At 40.1% G+C, this 21,973-nt stretch overlaps 2 protein-coding genes across 3 annotated transcripts; one reads left to right on the forward strand and one right to left on the reverse strand.

Moving 5' to 3' along the window:
* Positions 1–92: 92 nt before the first annotated feature.
* Positions 93–3,655, forward strand: LOC114040585 (ATPase family AAA domain-containing protein 5-like). The gene is made up of 4 exons (XM_027858697.1): positions 93–377; positions 878–1,740; positions 2,529–2,690; positions 2,780–3,655. The coding sequence occupies exons 2-4, from the start codon at positions 1,145–1,147 to the stop codon at positions 2,856–2,858; spliced, it is 837 nt and encodes a 278-aa protein (XP_027714498.1). The 5' UTR covers positions 93–377; positions 878–1,144; the 3' UTR covers positions 2,859–3,655.
* Positions 3,656–9,848: 6,193 nt separating this feature from the next.
* Positions 9,849–18,614, reverse strand: LOC114040584 (transcription elongation factor, mitochondrial-like). 2 transcript variants are annotated; one of them, XM_027858696.1, is made up of 5 exons: positions 18,538–18,614; positions 15,760–16,229; positions 13,807–13,956; positions 11,164–11,358; positions 9,849–10,545 (listed from the first exon to the last, which is right to left on the reverse strand). In XM_027858696.1, exons 1-5 carry the CDS (start codon positions 18,572–18,574, stop codon positions 10,534–10,536), a joined length of 864 nt encoding a protein of 287 aa, XP_027714497.1. In that variant the 5' UTR covers positions 18,575–18,614; the 3' UTR covers positions 9,849–10,533. The 2 variants fall into 2 exon arrangements, with proteins under 2 accessions (XP_027714497.1, XP_027714496.1); XM_027858695.1 differs by having other exon boundaries at positions 9,849–11,358.
* Between the last annotated feature and the right edge of the window lie 3,359 nt (positions 18,615–21,973).

A 21,973-nucleotide genomic window follows, 5' to 3' on the forward strand; every position in this document is an offset into this window, starting at 1 on the left:
GTGTGTGTGTGTGTGTGTGTGTGTGTGTGTGTGTGTGTGTGTGTGTGTGTGTGTGTGTGTGTGTGTGTGTGTGTGTGTAGGTATAGAAGGGTCAGTAGAGTCAGAAGGGCCATGCTTGGCCACACTTTGAAGTGATGGTTTGTTATGCAGTTGTTGAGGGGAAACAATAACAGATCCTCTTAAACTCTGACCCCATAGGAGAGAGTGATGGGAGTGCCGAGCTCATTTGCTCTCAAACAGACGCTCGCCCTAAAAACCATCCCCACACTCACAAGGATCCTGCTGACCTTCCAAAGTGTGACATTGGCTGTGCGGAGAGTCTGCTTGGAGTGAAGAACATAGCACTTCCATCTGAAGATTTGTTTTCCTTTATAAAGGTACTTTCAGAACCATAATGTTAACTTGAGTTCACTCTCTTCTTCTCCTCGCTCCCCCACCTGAGTTTTTAGGTCTTCAGTTTCTCTTTGTAACAGTTTACCTGACTTTTACAACTAGCGCCATATTAAAAGCTTCCCTTCTAGTCAATTATTCTTCCAAGGTTGTATCTCAGAGCTAGAGTGTTTAGAATAAAATTGCTGTGATGTTTCTGATGAGAAGTCATTGCAAGGAACACAAACCTCACTTTAACATAGATTGGCTCATCACTGTGGAGTCTGTGGAGCCATGCTCATTCTCTGTCACGAGATAAGAACCAGGCAAAAACTAGGGCCAAGCCACAGTTCTTTGTTGGCTTGAAGAGGAATATATGGTAGAAGGAAGTAGTCCAGCATCGTGAAGATGCACTAACCTCACACCTGCTATTAATATTAGTAGGAAATTTGAAAATTGTAAATGTCATGATTATGTAAACATTTCTTAACATATACTTGTTTTTCAGCATAAAATCGCAACATGGGAAGACTGGAATAAACTCATTCAGCTCCTCACTGAATTCCAAAAGCAGAATGTCGATTTTTTGTATAGTAATCTTGAATTCATTCTGCCATTGCCAGTTCACATCATTCCAGAATCAAAAGACCATGGTATTTTGCCTGTAACTTCATGTGCCCCACCAGCGAGGAAGAATGAGAATCCTCTGAAAACCCAGCACTCTGAAGAAGGCAGTTCTCTGGTAAAGGCCAAGAAGACGAGGCGTCAGAAGAAGATGATCACGTTGGATGACAGCGACTTGTTTGACACTAGTTTGAATTATTCCGATGAAGGTGTTAGTTGGCCATCAGCCATTCCACCCTCAAGCTCAGAAGAGAGTAGCTCTGCCCTCAAACCGAGTGCCAAAGGGAAGAAAAAGAAACCCTTGGAATCCAACCTATTTGTTTCTCTTCCTCCTGAAACTCTGGACCAACAAAAATGCCCTGCTCTTGTTTCTCATTGTTTAAATTCACTAACTGAATTTATGGATAATATGTCTTTCTTAGATTCCCTTTTACCTGATCGAAGGGAACAAAAAGAATTTGGTAAAAATGAAGACTTTAACTGGACGAATGGCAAGGTCAAAAATGGCCTTTGTGATGAGTTTAGGCAAGAGCCCAGTGATGGCTGCACTTGCCGAGGCTCAGAAGAGCTGAAGGCGGTCGTGGAAGCGCTCAGTTTTACCAAGTGCTGTTCCATGATTTCAGAAGTTTTGGAAACTTCTTTGAACTCTTGCAAGAAGTTAGGAAAAGATCCAACCAGGGACCTCACTTTGTGTATTTCAGAACAGAGAAATAACGCGTACTTCAGTCAGTCTGCCGCAGATGTGGGGTAAGTCTGAGTCCTTTTTTTAGTTGAATTTTTGTCGATATGGTTTCTCCTTGTAGTGCCTTTGTTTCCCAGTATATTCTCCCTGCTTCTCCCACCTGGAGAGCCATAACAAGAATCCAGTATTTTTTTGAGTGTAATAGAAACATGGGGAGGAAATGATCCCTCGGGTTGAATTTTCTAATCTTCTAACACCACAGATGCTTAGGTCATGACATATACTGTGAATTCATTACTACACAGCAGAAGACGAAGTTTTCTATGCTGATGGTGCCATGTACAGTAAAAGATACTGATTTCAGTTTGATATTTCATTAGCTTTCCTGTGTCATTAAAATTCTTCTTGATGTACAGTAAAAATAGACTTTGTATATTTTATATTTGTGTGCAAGTATTTAAAATAACAAAAAGCCTGGGTTACAAACTGTATGTTTGGTTGTGATAGCTCTTCTTTCGGCTGATGTTTTTGCTGCCTGGAGCTGAAACAGATGATGAGAGTCCAGGTTGGACAGGTAGGTAGGATCAGGGCCAGATTAGGGAGGAGCCTCAAGTGCTGGACAGACCTATGGTCAATTAATGCAATAGACATTTAAGAGCCATTGAGGATTTTTGAACAGAAGAATCATGTGATGAAAGCAATATCTGGAAAAAAGTTCGTTTTTGTAGCAGTGTAAGATGAAAGAGAAATCAGTTTGAGTGTTCAGTTCTGTTTTTATTGGATATATATCTATATCTATATCTATCTATCTATATATATATAAAAGATTAATTATTTCCTTTTTAACTTGCAGCAAAGCACAGAAGAGGTTGGCAGTCGTAAAAGCTGTATTTTCTGGTAAGTCTCTTCTAAACCTGGGGAGCAGCAGGCAGGCCAGCCTCGCTGAATACTTACCGGCCCTCCGGAGCATCTGTAGGACGGAGAAGTTAAAAGAACAAGAAAGGAATAAGAGAAGGTAAAGCTCTGAGAATGCTTCTGTGGCCTGTCTTCATTAGATGAAAAGAGACATGACCAAACTATTTCTTCTTCTTTCCCTTTTGATAGGTTCCTGCACTATTTTGAAGGAATTCATCTTGACATACCCAAAGACACTGTGAGCCGTTTGGCAGCTGACTTCCCCTAGTGTTCTGTGCTGATGGTGCCATGTACAGTAAAAGATACTGATTACAGTTTGATAGTTCATTGATTTTCCTGTGTCATTAAATTTCTTCTTGATGTACAGTAAAAATAGACTTTGTATATTTTATATTTGTTTGCAAGTATTTAAAATAACAGAAAGCCTGGGTTACAAACTGTATATTTGGTTGTGATAGCTCTTCTTTAGACTGATGTTTTTGTACTTTTCTCTTGTCTGATCTGACCTTTTTTTTTTAAACTTTATTTCTTTGTGGATGAGTATGTTATTTCTTCTGGAGTGTAGATTTAACCCAGATGTGTCCAGAAATGTTTGTGTTCCAAGTTATTCTCAAAAATTTTCTCCTTCACTGCCACCCTGTTCCACTGACAGGACCAGGGCTTCTTTTAATTTAATTATGAATTTCAGTAGCAGGACAATTTCTTCCAAAATAGATTTTGCAGAATTCACCCCCAGCTTGTTTGACTTTGTTGTTGAAAACATGCATGTTGCTAATTTAAGACTTTTAGAACCACGTACCATAGACATACTTTGAAGAGAACTTAATTTCAAGAGTGAAGGAATTGACTTTAATTCTAAAATGGAAGTTTTCCCTATTGCCTTGATATTTAGTGATATTGGATTATCTAGACAGTGGAGTTTTATAAATATTTTTCTGCTATCATCTTTGTCAACCTACCAATTGTTTTGTACATTTTTCTACCTTTTTATACCTTTGATGTGTAATATTTCATAAAGATTTTAACAAAGTTTCATATGACTGAACATTTTATATACCTTTTTCAAGATTAATTGAATTTGGTCATATTTGGATGAATTATTCTTGATCAGTTTGTATCTTGAGGTGACTGAATTCCTGTATTTTTCCAAATAACTGTTAAGGTATTTCCTTTTAAGATTTTGCTTTCTGATTAAAGAAGGAAAATGTAATTAAATGATTTAAAATATGGTCAAGTTGTACTTGAAATTACTTTGCAAATGGTTCAACCAACTCTACTTTTTAAAAATTTTTTAAAAATTAATTTATTTTGAATTATCAACAATCACTTCCATAAGCTTTTGAATTTTAAATTTTTCTCCCCCTCTCTCCCTACCTTCCTCTCCAAGACAGCACACGCAATCTGATATAGGCTATACATATACATTCCTATTAAACACATTTTCAAATTAGTGATGTTGTAAGTAATAATTAGAACTAATAGGAGGAACCACCAGAAAGAGGAAACAAAACAGAAGAAAAAAAAATAGCAAATAGTATGCTTCAATCTGCATTCAAACTCCATAGTTCTTTCTTTGTATGTGGACAGCATTTTCCACCATGAGGCCTTTGGAGATGTCTTTGATCCTTGTATTGCTGAAAAGGGTTGAGTCTATCAATATTAGTCATCCCATAATGTAACTGTGCACAACATTCTCCTGGTTCTGCTCACTTCACTCAGCATCAGACCCTATAAGTCTTTCCAGGTTTTTCTGAAGTCAACCTGTTCATCATTTCTTATAGCACAACTGTATTCCATTACATTCATATACCACAACTTGTTCAGTCATTCCCCAATTGAGGGCGTCTTCTCAATTTCCAATTCTTTGCCACCACAAAAAGAGCTGCTATAAATATTTTTGTACATGTGGGTCCTTTTCCCATTTGTATGATCTCTTTGGGATATAGCCCTAGAAGTGCTATTGCTGGGTCAAAGGGTATGCACATTTTTATAGCGCTTTGGGCATAGTTTGCTCTCCAAAATGGTTAGATCATTTCACAACTCCACCAACAATACATTAGTGTTCCAATTTTCCCACATCTTCTCCAACATTTATCATTTTCCTGTTTTGTCAGGTTGGCCAATCTGATAGGTGTGATGTGGTACATCAGAGTTGTTTTGATTTGCATTTCTCTAATCAATATAACCAACTCTACTTTTAAATGAATCATAAATTAGAAATATCTTCCTGATTTTTTCCATCAAATAAAAAATCCTTTATTAGTCACTTACTATGTGCCAGCCTTTTGACTTAGGCATCTCAGATAACTAAATAGGTTATACATTTACAAAATTAATATTCAGGGACACAGATTAATAAAGTAGAAAATTAATATTATTTAAAATATGAGAAACTCATAGATGCTTAGGAAAGTTTTATCAACAAATGGAACCCAAAGAAATTATACGTGGTTACAATATTGTAGTTGAAAAAAAATCACTAAAAAGCAACCAGTCTCTGAGTAATTGAAAAACCATTGGTAACCTTAGAAAATAGATAATGAAACAAAATGAATCTTTAGTTGGATACTTGTATGGCTGTAGTTTTCCTTAACTGGTTTCTGAATATTAAAGGAATAGGAAATCTTAATGTAGTATTGGAAATCTTTGATCATTGTGCACATTTTCCAAACTTTTCTTAAGTATCAAGTTAGTATATTGGTTTAATTAATGGCCAAAGGAAAGCTTCATTGGTATTTTGAAAAAGAACTATAGGCATATAATTTTGGGGGGCACATGTCACTTTTGGCTTTGAAAAGGTAAAAGTAAGTGACATTTGCTGAAAGAGCTTCTTGTGAGGCTGTAAATGAGCTTTCTCTGGATCATGATTTTATTGGTATTCGGAGCTACCTGTGAAGAGCGACCTCTCCACAATGCAGGTCAGCACTTCCTTGAAACTTAAGAGCAGAAGGTTTCTTAGCCCTCCCGGGGTTATGGGACTTAGGCAGGATCATCTAGTTAGCATGGGTCAGACATGGGACTTGAACCTAGGGCTTCCTGCCTCCAGGGATAGTCCACTTTACCACTCTGCCTCTGACTGGTAGTTAAGAGTAAGTATTCCTCCCCGCCCCCCAATAATATTTCTCAAGACAATAAAGGGATGTAGGAAGACAAACAGTGCCTCATTTCAGTAAAATAATTACAGAAGGTACTTAAAGTGATCTGATAAAATAATAGAATTTAATGGGGCACTTTTTCTTTACACAATCTTAGGTGCCAATATATCTTTGGTTATTTTATGTCATCTGGAGGAACGCATCTTGGAAAAGAGTCCTATGTGATTGCCTCAGTTTTACCCATGAACAGCTCGGCTCCCAACATTCCATTCAAGTCATAGTTCTATACATCACAGTGATGTGGAAATGAGCTTGGGTTCTTGAGGACCCACCAGGAGAGCACAAGGTCTGGCAGTTCTATAAGAAAGGTGAGCTTAAAGTATGGTATCCGCAGCACATTGTACAGCAATGTCTAAGGACCATCTCCACAAGTTTGGCCAATAAGTTGATAGGATTTTTTTTTTTTTTTTTTTGCATGGGGTGGGGGGATGAGGACAGCAACTCAGGAAGATTATTAAGATCTGCAGAAGGAGATACAATCTGCATTGGTGGAGGGAACAGTCATATCATTGAAACAACAAAGCAAATAGGGCAAAAGGATACATTTAAACTGACTTAGATGATTTTAATATTCTCGAGAAAAGAAATGTGGCTTTGTAAACTTTGACCCATAATGTATGCCAAAGGCATGAACTGTGATTCTTGGCTTTTTTAAAAAAAATTTTTTCCAGTGAAGCATTTATTTTCTCTTCCTCACCCATAGAAAAACAAAATAAGACCTTGTAATACATGCATACTCAAGGAATTGACCATGTTCCAAAATGTATCTCATTCTACATGTTGGCTTTTATGTTACAAGTTCAAAGAAACAAACTTTGACTAGGAACATTGATTTGACTTCTAAGTTGTGTGGTTTCAGCTTTTTTGATCAAGTAACATCAGTAAAAAATAGAGTATTTCTTATACATAACCTGTGTAATTGTTCTAGTTGTACTATTTCACTAAAAGGTCCTCCATTGATAGGAGATACAATTAATGCAGGGGTGCTTGGAATCATGTAACTCTGGAGTCACTTTTTTTTTTTTTTTTTTTTTTGCTTTTTGGTGAGGCAATCGGGGTTAAGTGATTTGCCCAAGGTCAGATAGCTAGTGTCAGGTGTCTGCGGGCACATTTGAACTCAGGTCCTCCTGATTATCAACTGCGCCACCTAGCTGCCCCTTGCAGTCACATTTTCAATTACACATCCGCAAGCTTGTCAGTGAAGGTACTATTTCAGTCTTTGTGGTTTAGAAACCACACCTTTTTATATTGTATCTTTTAAAAATGTTTTATTGGTGCTTCTTTTTATATGATTGTCACTTCCCAATGATTCCTGCTTCCTCCCTCACCCCATAGAACCCTTCCTTCTAATGAATTAAGTATAGTCAAACCTCATTCCACACCTCTTGACCAACGCCTGTGCTGAGATGGGGCATGTTTCACCATTAAGAGTTTTGAAGTCATGATTGGTTGTAAGTAAGGTGAATTTTAGTGTGTGTAAAAAGGATTGTTATTCCTTTTTAGATAATAGTTCTAGAATCCTAGAAAATATTTCCCACGAATTATGGTTGAAAACATCACCACGCTTGCATGGTGAGATATAGGGATGACATAATGTACGCCTGTGCTGTGCTAGGTCATGACAATATTGCTAAAGTTAACCTGTGAGCTTAATGTCGGCAAGATGCCTTCTTTGTCTGTTGCCCTATAAAGCAAGTGGGCACTGGTCAGTGAGTGGGGACCCTCGTGGGGTGAATGCACAAGCTGGAATGCTGTATGCGCCTTGATCGGCCCCCATCAAGGCTTGGGAGGAGATTTAGGGGAGTACACAAACTGTGCTTGTCTCAACTGACCCCCTTCACGCCAGCCCCTGCGAGAAGGGTTGTTAGGGAATGCTATAGGGGCTGGTGCTCCCATTATCAACAACACTCTTTTGAGAAGACTGGACTATAATGAAATAAGCTTATTTAACCCCTCCGAAGCCATCTTCCTGTCTGACCAGATCAAAAGTGAACCTGGGCTAGAACACCTGTTAATGTTAGGAGCCCCCTCTGTTCTCCTGACCCAAAATGGTGTTCCCTGTGTGTTTATCTGTGAAACACTGGTCACCAAATTTGTATCAGAGTTCTGAAGTCTTTATTTGATACTTTAAAAAAGTTTTTACTATGTTAAGCCCTGGTAACAAATGAATGAATGAATAAAAACATATGTTAAGGTAAGGCTCATTCTGCGAAGCACTGTGTTAAGTGCTTAGTATGCAAAAAGAAAAGAGAGACGGTTCTTGCTCTCAAGGTGCTCATAGTCTAATGGGGAGAAGTAAAACACAGAGGGGGCTTCTATTGCAGTGCAGATGAAAAAAGACCAATGGTTCTGAGGATGGAGTCTGGCAGAAGAAGGCCTGATTGTGGGCCTGGAAAGCAATCCAGTTTGGTGAGTGTATAAATGGGAAATAAGGCTGGCCAGTGCTTTTCTTTAAAAATTATTATTAAATTTATTTTTAGTTTTTAACATTCTCTTTTATAAGATTTTGAGTTCTAAATTTTTCCCCTCCCCGCTCCCCGACGGCATGCAATCTGAGATAGGCTATACCTATACAATTATATTAAACAAATTTCCATACTAGTCACATTGTGAAAGCAGTGCTCCTTTTTTAAAAACGTTATTTGAACTGATGAAGCCTTACCTTGCAGCACCAAGGACTTTGATGGTGAGAACTCTTTTCTGGGTCTTAAAGTAACCATGAGAAGAGAGGGCCTGGTCTCCATGGGAGGTGCATGCCCACCATACTTGCTGCAGGAGAGGCTGAGGGCCACTGGATCTCTAGAGGTCAGGGGTTCTGAGCCACAGTGGCCTGGGCCATAGTTCAAGTTAACACATCAATGCACAGTGCCTGGCACATGGGAGATACTAGATAAATATTTATTGACCAATTCGTTGACAGTGTGTGTGTTGGGGGGGGAGGGTGGATGTGCCAGGTTACCTAAAGAAGGGGTAAACCAGCCCAGGTTGGAATCAGGTCAAAACCCCTGCAACATCAGGAGTGGGGATCGGGGCTGTGACTAGCCCTGGCACTTCCAGCCTAGAGGACCCAGGCTTAGAAAACAAAATGACATTATTCCTGGTGAGCTGATAGGGCTGGAAAACCACAATCTCAAAAGAAACAAAACTGCAAAAGACTCATCAGTATGCTACTTGTAGAACAACACGGCAGCTGCCAATCAGGCTGTCAACTGTTCATATTCCTCCCCAGGGACTCTAGAAGTAAGACTATACTACAAAGATGCTATTGATCAGGAAAAGGCTTTTCTGAACTGTTTTAAATTTAGATAAACTTTTTTTGGGGGGAGGGGTTGGGCAATGGGGTGAAGTGACTCGCCCAGGGTCACATAGCTAATAAGCGTTATATGTCTGAGGCCACATCTGAACTCAGGTCCTCCTGAATCCAGGGCCAGTGCTCTATCCACTGCATCACCAAGCTGCCCCTAGATAAACTTTTAACGATAGCTTTTGTTTTCACATCAGCAACATTTCCCATTGTACTCCTTTCTTCACTCTGCACACCCCTCCAGAGAAAGTCCCATATAAAGTATTGGGGATAGGAACTGGATCTATGGTTTCATTGAGATAAGGAACTCCCAGGTGAGGAAATTCCTTCTACCAATGTATGTAAGAACCTTCCCTGCAACTCAGTTTTAGGGTGCCTAGGGTAGTGTCAAACTCAAATAGAAACAGCCAAGCATACATAAGGATCCCTATGGCATCATATTGACCTAGAAAACCACATATTAACACGTTTTATTGCATGTTTGTTTTGTTAAATATGTCCCAATTACATTTTAATCTTATTCCATGGCACTCCAGAATATTGCCAGCAGGCTGTTTGACCCCTCTGGCTTACAGCAAGGAGAGGTTAACTGATTGATGAGGGTCTTATAACCCAAAGGAGAAGACTCAAATTCAGGTCTTCCTTACTTCAAGGACAGCTTCCTATTATCACAGAGGCCATGGAGGGAAGTAAAGTATAAGACCAGAAAAGCAGAAAGGGACCAGGTTGTAAAGGCTTTTTAAGAATCAAAAACCTTAAGAAAGGCAAAAAGAAAACAAATAATTAAAACACAATAGGCTTTGTCACTAAAGCAAAAGAGCTTTAATTATTCCAGTATCTCCTGGAAAAGTCACAGACATTAAAAACCCACACACAATGGGAATACACTTCCTTTGTTGATCTGCAGTGTAATTATACCTATGGCACACCTTTCAAGGGGGATGGTGATAGGCCTGTTTTGTGCTGTTCAGGCACCATCACCTGAGAGGACAGACAGGTAACTCTAGCACTGGGCGCCTAGCAGCATTCTAAAAACTGATCTGACATCATTTCTTAGGTGATCGCTAAAAAAAAGTATGAGCCATCTAGGTGTCTAAAATTCCCAATTTCAACCAATCATGTTCTCCCAGCCTTTGATATGAAAAATCAAAAAGTGGATAAGCTGCCAATCTTAGAAATGCTGCTAGTAAGAGCTGATGATAATTGAGACTCTTAATGGAGAACCTCCAATGCCTTCTTCTTCTCTCAACACAGACAGGATCTTGGTCCTAACCTGAGGCCAGGGAAGTTACTCTGAATTGCTCAAGATCACCCAGCTGGTAGAACTGTCACCAAACAAAAATCATGTCTGCTGCTTCTCAAAGGGGAGGAAGGGGGATGCCATGAGTTTCTGCCCGGCAGCTTGTAGACCTCTCGCCCCGACTCTAAGCCCTCCTGGCTGGGTGTCAGCTCTATCCACAGAGGCTGATGCAAAGGCACCTCTTCTACATCCAGTCCTGAAGAAACGAAGAAGAGGGTGACGAGCTGCTGGAGGACTGATGGGAAGGAAAGTCGGGGAAACCCCAAGGCCCGGGTTTGGAAATGTTTCTTTGTTGCCAACTTAAGTGGCCATGGTGCTGAGAGTTAGAAGGCCATCAATTTAGAGCTAGAAGGGCTTAGAATTAGAGGCCGTGGCGTCCAGCCCCTTTGTTTCACAGATATGGAAGCTGAGGTGACTTGCCCAGGCTCACACAAGGAGAAAGTATACGTAGTAGGACTTGAACCCAGAGATTTCGGATTCCAACTCCAGTGCTCTCTCCACTACACTATGCTGTGAGCAAGATAAGGTTTAAGAGCCTCTGCCTTGCGCCATCTTGCATCTAGGAAAAGCTTTATGAATGAGGGCCGAACACCAAGAGTTCATAAAAAGCCACTGCTTGCAGCAGGGAATCCCACAATTCTTCCTTTCTTTCTCTTACGTCAGTCTTTACCATGCTTCTATAGCGCATCACACTCTTAGAGGGGAAGGACACCCGGGACCCTGCTTTCAGTGCAGAGTCTGACAGAAACTGCCGGACCACAGCCATGCCGCTAGTCCGTACATTCCCAAGCATCAAATCAAAGTGTTTCCCTACCATATTCCGGCTCATGCTCAACACCCGATGGTGGCCATCTTGAGAAAACGTTTTGTTTAACAAGGAATACAGCATGGCCTCCACAACATGGTAATGTAATGCAATCGGAAACAAAGCTGTCTGCTGAAGAGAAAATATTCTTTTTTCCAAAATATAGAAATCTGCTTCAGGGATTTCTGAAACTACTGAAGAAATCTAAAAGCAAGGAAGAATCACAGAGAAGTCATTGGTGAGTCACTTTTTTCCCCTTAGCACATCATTATTTCCTAACACCAAAACTATTTAATCACTTTTACCCTGACTTTAGTAGTTGTATATATTTGATACAGAAAGATTAGATTATCCTTCAGTACTGTTGCATTACTCTGTGTTCTTTTTAAAAATTGGATTTTATTCAGAGTTGACACTAGAAATGATATTTTTACCATCAACAGGAACTAACTTTTCATAAGTGGGTTTTATAATGGGAAAACAGCCATGTGGGAGCCAGGAGCCGGGGCCACACCAGGCCTGGATCTCTCACTAAACAGCTGGAGAAAGTTTGGGCAAGTCCTGGAGCTTCAGTCACCTCATGGATAGGATGGCAACTGAGCAAGATGATCATGGGTCTTGTACCAATCTACAGTGACTATTTACCACATGATGTTTTCAAATCAACATTTGCTGAACTTGCTTTTCTTTCTTTTTCTCTTAATAAATGTATTTAAGATTAATATTCATTTTTTTAAAAAAAGTCTGAGTTCTGAATTTTCTCCCTCCCTCCCATCCTTCCCTACTCACTGAGAAGGCAAGAAATGTGATATCATGCAAAACATTTCCATATTAGCCAAGTTGCAAAAAAAAAAAAAAAAAAAAGGCAGGAAAAATAAAGGGGAAAAAAATACTTCAATCTGCACTTCCGACTCATCAGTTTTTCTCTGGAGGTTGATAGCATTTTTCATCATAAGTCCTTTGGAATTGTCTTGGGTCATTTTATTGATCAGACAAGTCTTTCACAGTTGATTATCATTACAATGTTGCTGTTATTGTGTACAACGTTATGCTCACTTCACTTTATATCAATTCATATAAGTCTTCCCAGGTTTTTCTGATAGCATTCTATCATGATCATATACCGCAACTGGTTTAGCCATTCCGCGATCGATGAGCATTCCCTCAATTTCCAACTCTTTGTCACCACAAAAAGAGCTGCTAGAGATATTTTTGTACATACAGGTCCTTTTCGTTTTTCTTTGATCTCTTTGGGATATAGACCTAGTAGTAGTATTGCTGGGTCAAAGGTTAGGCACAGTTTTATAGCCCTTTAGACATAGCTCCAAATTGTTCTCCAGAATGGTTGAATCAGTGCACAACTCCACCAACAGTGAATTAGTGTTCCTATTTTTCCATATCCCCTCCAGCATTTATCATTTCCTTTTTCTGTCTTATTAACCAACCTAGTGGGTGTGAGGTGGCACCTCAGAGTTGTTTTAATTTGCCTTTCTTTAATCAATGGTGACTTAGAGCATTTTTATGTAATAATTGATAGCTTTGATTTCTTCTTCTGAAAACTGACTGTTCATATTCTTTATTTATGAATTGGAGAATGATTTGTATTTTTATAAATTTGACTCAGTTCCCTATGTATTTGAGAAATGAGGCCTTTATCAGAGGAACTTGCTGTAAAAAAATTTTTCCTCCCAGTTTCTTACCTTCCTTCTAATCTTGGCTGCATTGGTTTTGTTTGTACAAAAACTTTTTAATTGAATATAATCAAAATGATTTATTTTTCTTCCCTTGAGCCTCTCTATCTCTTGTTTGGTTGTAAATTTCTCCCTTATCCATGGATCTAACAAGTAAAATTTTCCATGATTCCCTAATTTCTTTCTTTTTCTTTAAATAAAAAAAAATGGGACAAAACTCAGGAGACCTGGGTCCTAATTCTACCTTTGCCAGCTGTTAGTTTACAGGCAAAGTCACTTGTCTCCAATGGCAACATGAAGATATAGCCACAAAGCAATTGGTAAGACCTGCCCTGTCTACCTCTTCCAGTCAATGTGAGCATTAGATGAAAACATGGAGGCCCTTTCAAAAGTTAGACATGGATAACAAGCCTGATTTGGAGGCAGGAAGATCCACGACTAGGTGAATACCCCCCACCTCTGACCCTAACTGTGTGACTGTAGGCAAGTCAATTCACCTTAACTGGGATTTATTTTTCTCATCTGTAAAATAGGAATAACAGAATCTGTAGCTACTACCATCACCAGGCCACTGTGAGACTTAGACAAGATAATGTATGTAAAGAGCTCGGCACACTTTAAAGTCTTATATAAATGTCAATTATCATTACGTAAAATGGTGATGATTTTCTGAAAAATTTACAATACTGTAACTTAGTACTATTTTTTCCAGTGCTTACTAATAAAATTTTAGTCCTACTCAATTGTAAAAATGGTATTTCTAAAGACAACTGTGCACGAAGATCCAATGGGATAGAAGATCCAGTGGGATCCAGGTGAAGACAAACATAAAAAGAATAGATGGGGTCTAAGAACTATACCACAATTCTCTTTGTCCTACTCTTCCTTACAGTATGAGGACATAGATTAAGCTGCAAAGAGGGCTTTGGGAGCTAGACACTGGGAAAGACAACTTACTCACCGTTTCCAGATACACAGATGGTGTGAAGGTTTCTTTCATCAGTTTAAAGTTACTTCTTTGTTGCCAATCGAGAACCATTAGTTTGCTATCAAGATGAGCCCACGCAATTTTTTCTTTGCCAAAAACAACAGATACAATACTATTAGCTGCCTAAAACAAATAAAAAATATGGTTCAACTGCTAACATCCTTGAAGAGTGTAGGCACTGTAAAAGATTCCCTTTATATAGATGGCATACCTGGTCACTCTCTAAGCGCCTAGTCTTCCGTTTCCCACAAATAATATGGGTAATATACCAAGCATAAGAGGAAGCAATCACAACATTTTTAAGGCCTGAAAAGCACTATAATATGAGCTTTAGGACACGACCATGCTTTGCCTGGACAGATGCTACTGAAGACATAAGAATTATATCCTCTAAACCCTTTCATTCCCCGGTAGTAAGCCAGGGAATTATATTCAGAAATAAGGGATGGAAACCAATTTTTGAATCTGTTGGAAGCAACAGAGCTAAGTCTTGCTTTGGGAACAATACAAAAGCCCTACTGAAAGACAGACATTCTTCTTCAACTGCGCTGGAAAAGAAAAACTGCCTTTCTCATTTTTTTCTAACAGGTCATGGGTATTGTCAGAACCTGTTTAACATCAACACCTTTCACAGGCCCACAGGTGATGGAGTTGTCCTTACCTGTAAGTAACTGATGATTGAGAAGACACAGAAAAACAAAAAGAAACACGTGAATTTATATTTTATTAGTTATAGATATATTTATATATATATTTGAAAACCTCATACAAAAATGTGCAAGACATTCAGTCTACAGAAAAGCACAGGGGTTTATTCTCACAAGTCAGGCTGTGTGTTTTGTTGGTGATAAAGATAAACACAAGGCTGAATGTGCAGAGATGTGCGGCCCCTCTGCAGTAATTCCACAGCCATCAAGGTGGGCACCACTGGTAGAAGTCATTCCCGAACGCTTTCTCTTTCAATGATTATTTAATGTCTTGCCTGCTGGATCAAGTTCAACTCCCTGACCTTCCCAAACTAGCTCCGGCCTGAACTCTCTATTTCAGCCAAACTGGCCTGCTCACCACTGCCTACGTACAACAGTCCATCTCCTAGCTCCATGGCTTTGCTCAGGCTGTTGTCCAAGCCTTCCTCACCTCTGCCTTTTAGAATCCCTAGCTATCAGCTAAAGCGACGTCTCCTACAGGAAGCCAGTCTGATTTCGACATCTGCTAATGCCCTCTCCCCTAGAAATTAAACGCTTTATGTATTTTATATTTAGGTTTTCTACACACAGACGTGACTTTGTACAAGTCACATCACCTCTAGGCCTGTTTCCTCATCTTTAATATGAAGGGTTTGGCTTCTAAAGTCTCTTCTTGTTCTAAATCTAAATACATATAAGTTGCATTTCCCCATGAGAATATAAGCTCCTTGAGGGCAAGGACTATTTCATTTTCTTTCTTCTTTTAGCATCATTCCGTGCTCTGAAATCTGGCCCCAATATAGCTGAGTAACTTAGTTTTTCACCACCTCCCTCACATGCCTCCCCACTTTGTTCCAGCCACATTCTCCGATTCCTCTATTTGCCATCCCTCAAACAAGCTAGTTTTATCCCCACTTCTTCATTTTTGCTCACTCCCTCTCCTCCTTTCCAGATCGTGCCCATTCTTCAAGATCAAGGAAGCTTTCCCTGACTAATCAAGCCCACAGTTTTCTCACAGTCTTCTTCACTTCTTGGCTCACTGACGACACTTAGTTTCTTAATACTCAGCATATATTGCCGATGAAGTGTATGGGTATATATTAAGTGTATCTGTATGGGCTTTGTACCTCCAAATAGATAAGAGGCTCTTGAGGACAGGGACAATGTCTTTTTATCACCCAGTGCCTAGGACATTGATTTACACAGAATATGTAAGACAGATTTTAAGAAAAAGGCATACCTTAAGCTTCTTTTTTTCTATTCCTGGTTTGGCAACCTTTGTTAATGACCAGTTGTCCAGTGTTCTTTTCTCTTTTTTATTAGTTTTCGATACTGGCTGTAGAATTGAGTCACACACTTTCACTGTAATTTTGTACTGAAACAAGGGCACGTCCAATAAGCTCTCCAAATCTTGGAAAGGCCCATGCTTTTCCCTGTGCTTTACAATGTTGACAGACTTCCTTCCTCGAAGAAATGTGAAAGCAGCGAGTTCGTTCACAGACGCTGTATTGAGCACCTGCAAAATAGCTGATTTCTCTTCAGAAGAGTAGAGGCCTTCCAACTTTTTTCCAGTGTCCTTTAAGCTCTCATCTGACGGGGTTGAAACAAAGTCTGTTTTCTTCAATGGTGCTATCGATTTTCTCTGACAGCAGGACAGCAAAGGCTGGTACAGAGATGGGCACGTTGCAACCTGAAAATATTTCCACTTTCCTAAAATGGAAAAAAAAATGGGTCACATAGTTAATTGGAACTATAGGATCACATATTTAAAGCTGAAAGGATTTAAGAGTTCATCAAGTCCAGTATTTCTTAATTCAGGGTCTGGGAACTTAGTTTTGTTTTTTTTTTTAATATTTTGAACCATACTTCAATATGATTGGTTTTCTTTGTAATCTCATGTATTTTATTTTATGCATTTAAACTATGATCCTGAGAAAGAGATTGCCAAAGGAGCCCGACACAAACAAAAGTTAAGAGCCTATAAGTAACCCAACTCCCTCACTTTACCTAGGAGGAAATAAGAGTCCCAGAGAAGTACAGGAACTTGCCCAAAGGCACCCAGCAGTAAGGTCATAAATGGTAGGGCTAGAATTTGAACCCAAGCCCTCTTAATCCAGATCCAACACTCTTGCCACCAGACATCAGTGGTCCCCAGATTCCTTTCTCCTTTCTAACTAGGTGTAGGCCCTAAGTTTTATTTCCTATGTACTCAGATGTATTTATTTGTGTGTGCTTGAGGGAATGGGGGGACAGAATATATAAAGCTAAATTTTATTCCCTCTAAAGAGCTTCATCCTCAATGCAAAACAACCTTAGACTGGGCAAGTCTGCAGAAAGGGCCTGTAGAGGTAGTGGAGCCAAGATAGCCAATTAGGGGCAGTCACTCAGCTGAACTCTCCCAATATTTCCTTCTAAAGGACTGTAAGTAACACCTCAAATCAAATTTTCGAGCGGCACAGCAAACAAAAGGTTGGGGTAAGACATTTTTCAGGCCTAAGAAAACTTAAAGAGTCTGTGGCATTGGGGTAGAGGCCTGTCTGTGGCCCAGACACGGGGTAGTGGTATTAGTGGTGGCAGAAGCAGTTTACAGAGCTCTCAGCCCAGAGATGGTTGAAGGGGTCAGACAACTGTTCAGAAAGAGATTACTGGGGACCCTTTGCTAGCACTGGGTACAGCTGGTGCTGATTGGCAACTCCATTGCCCATATGCAGTTCTGGGTCCCAGTTCCAGGGCAGAGAGGAGCACTGGAGGTTAGCACAAGGCAGCAGGGGCTCTAGTCACTGTTTCAAAGCCGTGAGGATCACTAGCCCTTTCAGCGGCAGGGGGCCTGAGGCCTTTCTTTCCTGGGTAAAGACTAGAGCACAAATCACACCTTTCCCTGGATCACATTACCTTGGATGCACCAAAAACTTGTAAGAACCCCGGAACTTGCTGTGAAAACACCAGCTTGAAAAAGTCTAAAGTTTGGCACAGTGCCCCCCCACCCCAAGGTGATCAGAGGTTCAAAGTAAAAAAAAAAAAAAAGGCTAGAAAAATAAGCAAACAACAATCAAAAGTAAAGAATTTGACCATAAAAAGCTACTATGGTGGCAAGGAAGACAGAGACACAAACTCAGACCACTATACCAACGTGAAAACAGCGACATAAAAAGCCTCAAAGAAAAATACTAACTGGAACCAAACCCAACAAGAAAAAAACATAGCAAGATTTGTATGAACTGATAAAAAGTGAAGTGAGAAGAACCGGGAGATCATTGTGCACAGTAACGGCGATGTTCTAATGACGAATAAGATAAAAGACTTGGCTACTCTGATCAATACAATGATCCAAGGCAATTCCAAAGGACATATGATGAAAAAAATGCTATCCATTTCCAGAGAAAGAACTGACGAACTCCGAGTGCAAACTGAAGTATAATTCTCAGTTTATTTTTAAAATATAATACAGAATATATATAATATATAGATATAATATATAAAACATATAATACAGAAACGTTGTACATGATTTCACATGTATAATTCATATATTGCTTGTCTTCTCAATAGATGGGGGAGAGGGTGGGAAGGAGGGAGTGAATCTGGAACTCAAAATTTAAAAGGAAAAGAATGCTAAAAATAAGTAATAAATTGAAATGTTTAAAGAAAAAAAGAAAGGTCCTGCAAACACTCCATGTGTAATGGGGGGAGGGAGGGGAAGGGGCGGTGGAAGATACGAGTGGGGGAAAGGGGGGGAGGAAGAGAGGGGAAAGACCAGAAGGAAAGGAGAGGGGGATGGGAAGACGAGGATAAGGAGAGAGGAAGAGGGGAGGGAGGAGGGGGAGGGGAAAGGAGAGGAGGGGAGAGAAGGGATGGCGAGGAGGAGGGGGAGGGGAGGAGGACGTCCGGACGAGGCACGAGCTGTCAAGGCTTGGGGGAGGGGAGCGGTCACTCTCCGGGCCTGAGGGCCAGTGGGGCACAGAAGTGTCCGGACAGGACGGACACAGCGTCATCCGCCACGCACTTAGGGCCTTCTTACCTCCCGGGAACAGACGCAGGACGCCCGGAAAGCTCATGTTAAAATCGCCGCGTTTCCTGCCACCTGCCCTTACTTCCGGCCGGGGTTGCGCTTTTAGAAGACGGCTTCCGGCCCTGGAGCTCTGCACAAACGTTCCGGCCTGCAGTCCGGGTTCCGGGAGAGGAGAAGGGGACGAGGAGGCGCTCTGGTGCACCCTGACGGCCAGGCTTGGGCATGACGGGGGCGGGGCTTTCTCCCAGAGCAGAAGCTACCATGATCCTTTGAATGGGCTCCCCAGCAGTAAAAAAATTTTTTAGAACACCCCAGCCCATATTGTGTACTTATTTATGTAAATACTTATTAACAATAATGTACATTACATTAATGTAATACACCATTACTTATAATTATATTACATATAAATTATATTACAAATCAAATTATATTAGATGTGATTACATTATAAAACACACAAATAGAAATAAAAAAGGATGAGATGCAGATGAAATATTATTTTATCCTAGAGCCAGTAGGGAGCCACTGAAGGTTATTGGGGAGAGGAGGAACAGTCAGCGATACCTTTAGGAACATCTCTTTAGCAGCTGGCTGAAGGATGGACTAGAGGATAATTGCCTCACAGATTTAGAACTGGAAGGGACCTTAGAGGTCCTGGTCCAACCTCCTCATTTTACAGGCGAAAAACAGAGTGAATAAGAAATTAAGTAACTTGCCCACAGTCAAACAGCTAATAAGTGTTTGAGGTGGGATTTGAACCCAAGTCTGTTTTTACTCCAAATTCTTTGCCCTAGAAACCAGATCAGTCATTCAAAAAATATTTATTTAGGGCCTACTATGTGTCAGGCACTGTTCTAAGCCCTGGTGATACAAATAATAAAGAGAAAGATAGTTCCTGCCATCAAGGCACTTACAATCTAGCCCGGAAGACAAATAACAAAAGAATAAGGCAAGGTGGGGAAGGGGAAGGGGGTGGAAGGAGGGGTGGTAGAGTCCATCCTAGGGGTCCAGCTGGTGGGAAACTAAGAGTTGGTTGGTCTGTGAGCCCTCTTTAAATGAAGGCTTTGGGAGGAGTTCTTTGATCTGCCCTCCAATCAGAGGATCAGGGGATACTGTAGGTCCATGGTGTCAAATTCAAATAGGAAGGATGGGGTAGGGTAGGTATGCTAAAAAGAGGATCCTGGCTGGCACATGCTGACTCAGTTTTAAAATGTAATGTTATCTGTGTTTTACTGTATTTTATTTATTGTGTTAAATATTTCCCAATTACACTTTAATCTGGTTCTGACTGCATTCAGAATCGCCCTGGGATGCAGGTGGCCCCATGGCTGCATGTCTGACAGTTCTGCAGAGGTCTGAGTACCAAAGCTGGTGCAATTGGGAAGGATGATGAGTTTTCTGGTGAAGAGGTTTCCAAGGAGCACGATGATGGAGGAGTCCAGTCGATGAGTACAGTTGGTGGGAGATCAAGATCAAATCGTCCTTCAAGGCTTGAACCAAGAGAACAAATGGAAAGTTACATCCAGGAAGAGATGACGAGGACCTCAACTTAGGAGGTATTTGTGTGAATAGGGAGAAAGGGAAAGATGGTGGAGATGTGGACTTAAACTGACAAGATGTAGAAACTGACTGGCTGTATAAAATAAAGGAAAGTGATGAGTGGATGATGACTTTGAGGTTGTGCAAAACAGATGCCTGGAAGGATGACAGTGCCTGGGACAATGATAGGGGAATGGGCTGAGGGTCTGGGGAGAGTCTGTAAGTAAATTACACGGGAGAATTAAAACTTGCTGGTAGAATTCAGTGTTGGGATGGGAGAGAAATGGACTTTAAAATTATCTTTAAAAGAGAATCTATTCCAACTCCCCTCATTTTATACTTAAGCAAACTGAGGCCAAGGGCAGAAATGACTTGTCTAAGATCACTGTGACTTGGGACTAGAACAGTCTGTCTGATTGATTGTTTGTCTCCTGAATAGTATATATTGTAAATATTAAATTAAAAATAATAAATAGTTCCAGAATAGCAAACAACTATAACATTTAAACCATAGCATTGTACGTATTAATTGCTTACTCATGAACTGCATCATCACTAAAATTTTTTCTCATTGCCCCAAATACAGTGGGTTTCCTAATAAACCAACTGATCTCATTGTGAAGTATTTTTGTGTACTTACTACTTACCATATATAGAGCACTGAGTTAGGTAGTCAGGTGAGGTGTTCTCTGCAAAGCATATAATCCAGCTAGGGAGAAAGTTTGCATATATAGGAACCAAGGAAATGGTAAAAACAAAATGCTAGAGAAGCTAGGTGGCATAGTTCAAATCTTGTCTCAAGACACTTAGTAGCTGTGTGCTTGTGGGCAAATCATGTATCTCTGCCTGCCTCCATTTCACCATCTGGGAAATGGGAGTAATAATGGCATCTACTTCCTAGAGTTGTTGTGATTAAGTGAGATTGTGTATATAAAATGTTTTGCAAACCTTAAAATTCTCTGTAAATGATAACTACTGTTAATATGGTAGACAAGTTATCTCATATGAGTTAGGATTTGAATTCATGTATTCCTTTCTTTAAAACTATCACTTGGACTCTATCTTACATAGCTCTTACTATGTGCCAGGCACTACGCTTAAGTACTTTGCAATTATTATCTTATTTGATCCTCACAACAACCCTGGGAGGAAGGTGCCACTATTATTATCCATTTTACAGAGGAGGGAACTGAGGCAAATAGAGTTGAGTGACTTATACAGAGTCACGCAGTTAATAAGTGTTAGAAACTGAATTAGAACTCAGGTTTCCCTGATTCCTGGCCCAGTACTCTATCCACTGTGCTGCTCTAAATAATAGGCAAGTAACAGGCACTTAATAAATACATGTTGATTGACTTATTGATTGATAAGTTTTGTTGCTTTCTGTAACTCTCCCCCAGCTTTATATTTTGTTCTTTACTCCTATTCAATTTTCCTTTTATGTGGTCATGGCTAGTATGTACTCTGTTTTGGTTCTGATCCCCTTTTCACCACATTCTCCATACGCTTTGCATTATTTCTTTTCTTTTTTTTTTTTGGGTGAGGCAATCAGGGTTAAGTGACTTGCCCAGGGTCACACAGCTAGTAAGTGTCAAGTGTCCGGGGCTGGATGTGAACTCAGGTCCTCCAGACTCCAAGGCCAGAGCTCTATCCACTGCGCCACCTAGCTGCCCTTGCATTATTTCTTAAAGGTCATTCCAGAGTCATTTCCATTCCTCATACTTGTTTATCTTATGTGCATTATAATATTCCATTATATTAATATACTGCCATTTATTTAACCATCCCCTAATAGCAGAAAATTTAGGCAGCTCCCATTTTTTCCTTTCAATTATAAATAATGCAGCTATAAAAATCTTTGAACATCTCATGCTCCTTTAAAAAATATCTGGGTATAACTCCA

Source organism: Vombatus ursinus, unplaced genomic scaffold (assembly GCF_900497805.2).
Source record: "Vombatus ursinus unplaced genomic scaffold, bare-nosed wombat genome assembly UNPS02013708.1, whole genome shotgun sequence".
Lineage (NCBI taxonomy): Eukaryota > Metazoa > Chordata > Mammalia > Diprotodontia > Vombatidae > Vombatus > Vombatus ursinus.

What these genes read in the sequence shown, in the direction of transcription:
- LOC114040585 (XM_027858697.1), top strand. Translation starts at nt 1,145, where the DNA reads ATGATCACGTTGGATGACAGCGACTTGTTTGACACTAGTTTGAATTAT. An exon ending in CAGTCTGCCGCAGATGTGGG is followed by an intron (nt 1,741 to 2,528) that starts GTAAGTCTGAGT and finishes TTTAACTTGCAG; the next exon opens with CAAAGCACAGAAGAGGTTGG. An exon ending in CAAGAAAGGAATAAGAGAAG is followed by an intron (nt 2,691 to 2,779) that starts GTAAAGCTCTGA and finishes CCCTTTTGATAG; the next exon opens with GTTCCTGCACTATTTTGAAG.
- LOC114040584 (XM_027858695.1), bottom strand. Translation starts at nt 18,574, where the DNA reads ATGAGCTTTCCGGGCGTCCTGCGTCTGTTCCCGGGAG. An exon ending in TAGAAAAAAAGAAGCTTAAG is followed by an intron (nt 13,957 to 15,759) that starts GTATGCCTTTTT and finishes TATTTGTTTTAG; the next exon opens with GCAGCTAATAGTATTGTATC. An exon ending in CATCTGTGTATCTGGAAACG is followed by an intron (nt 11,359 to 13,806) that starts GTGAGTAAGTTG and finishes CCTTGCTTTTAG; the next exon opens with ATTTCTTCAGTAGTTTCAGA.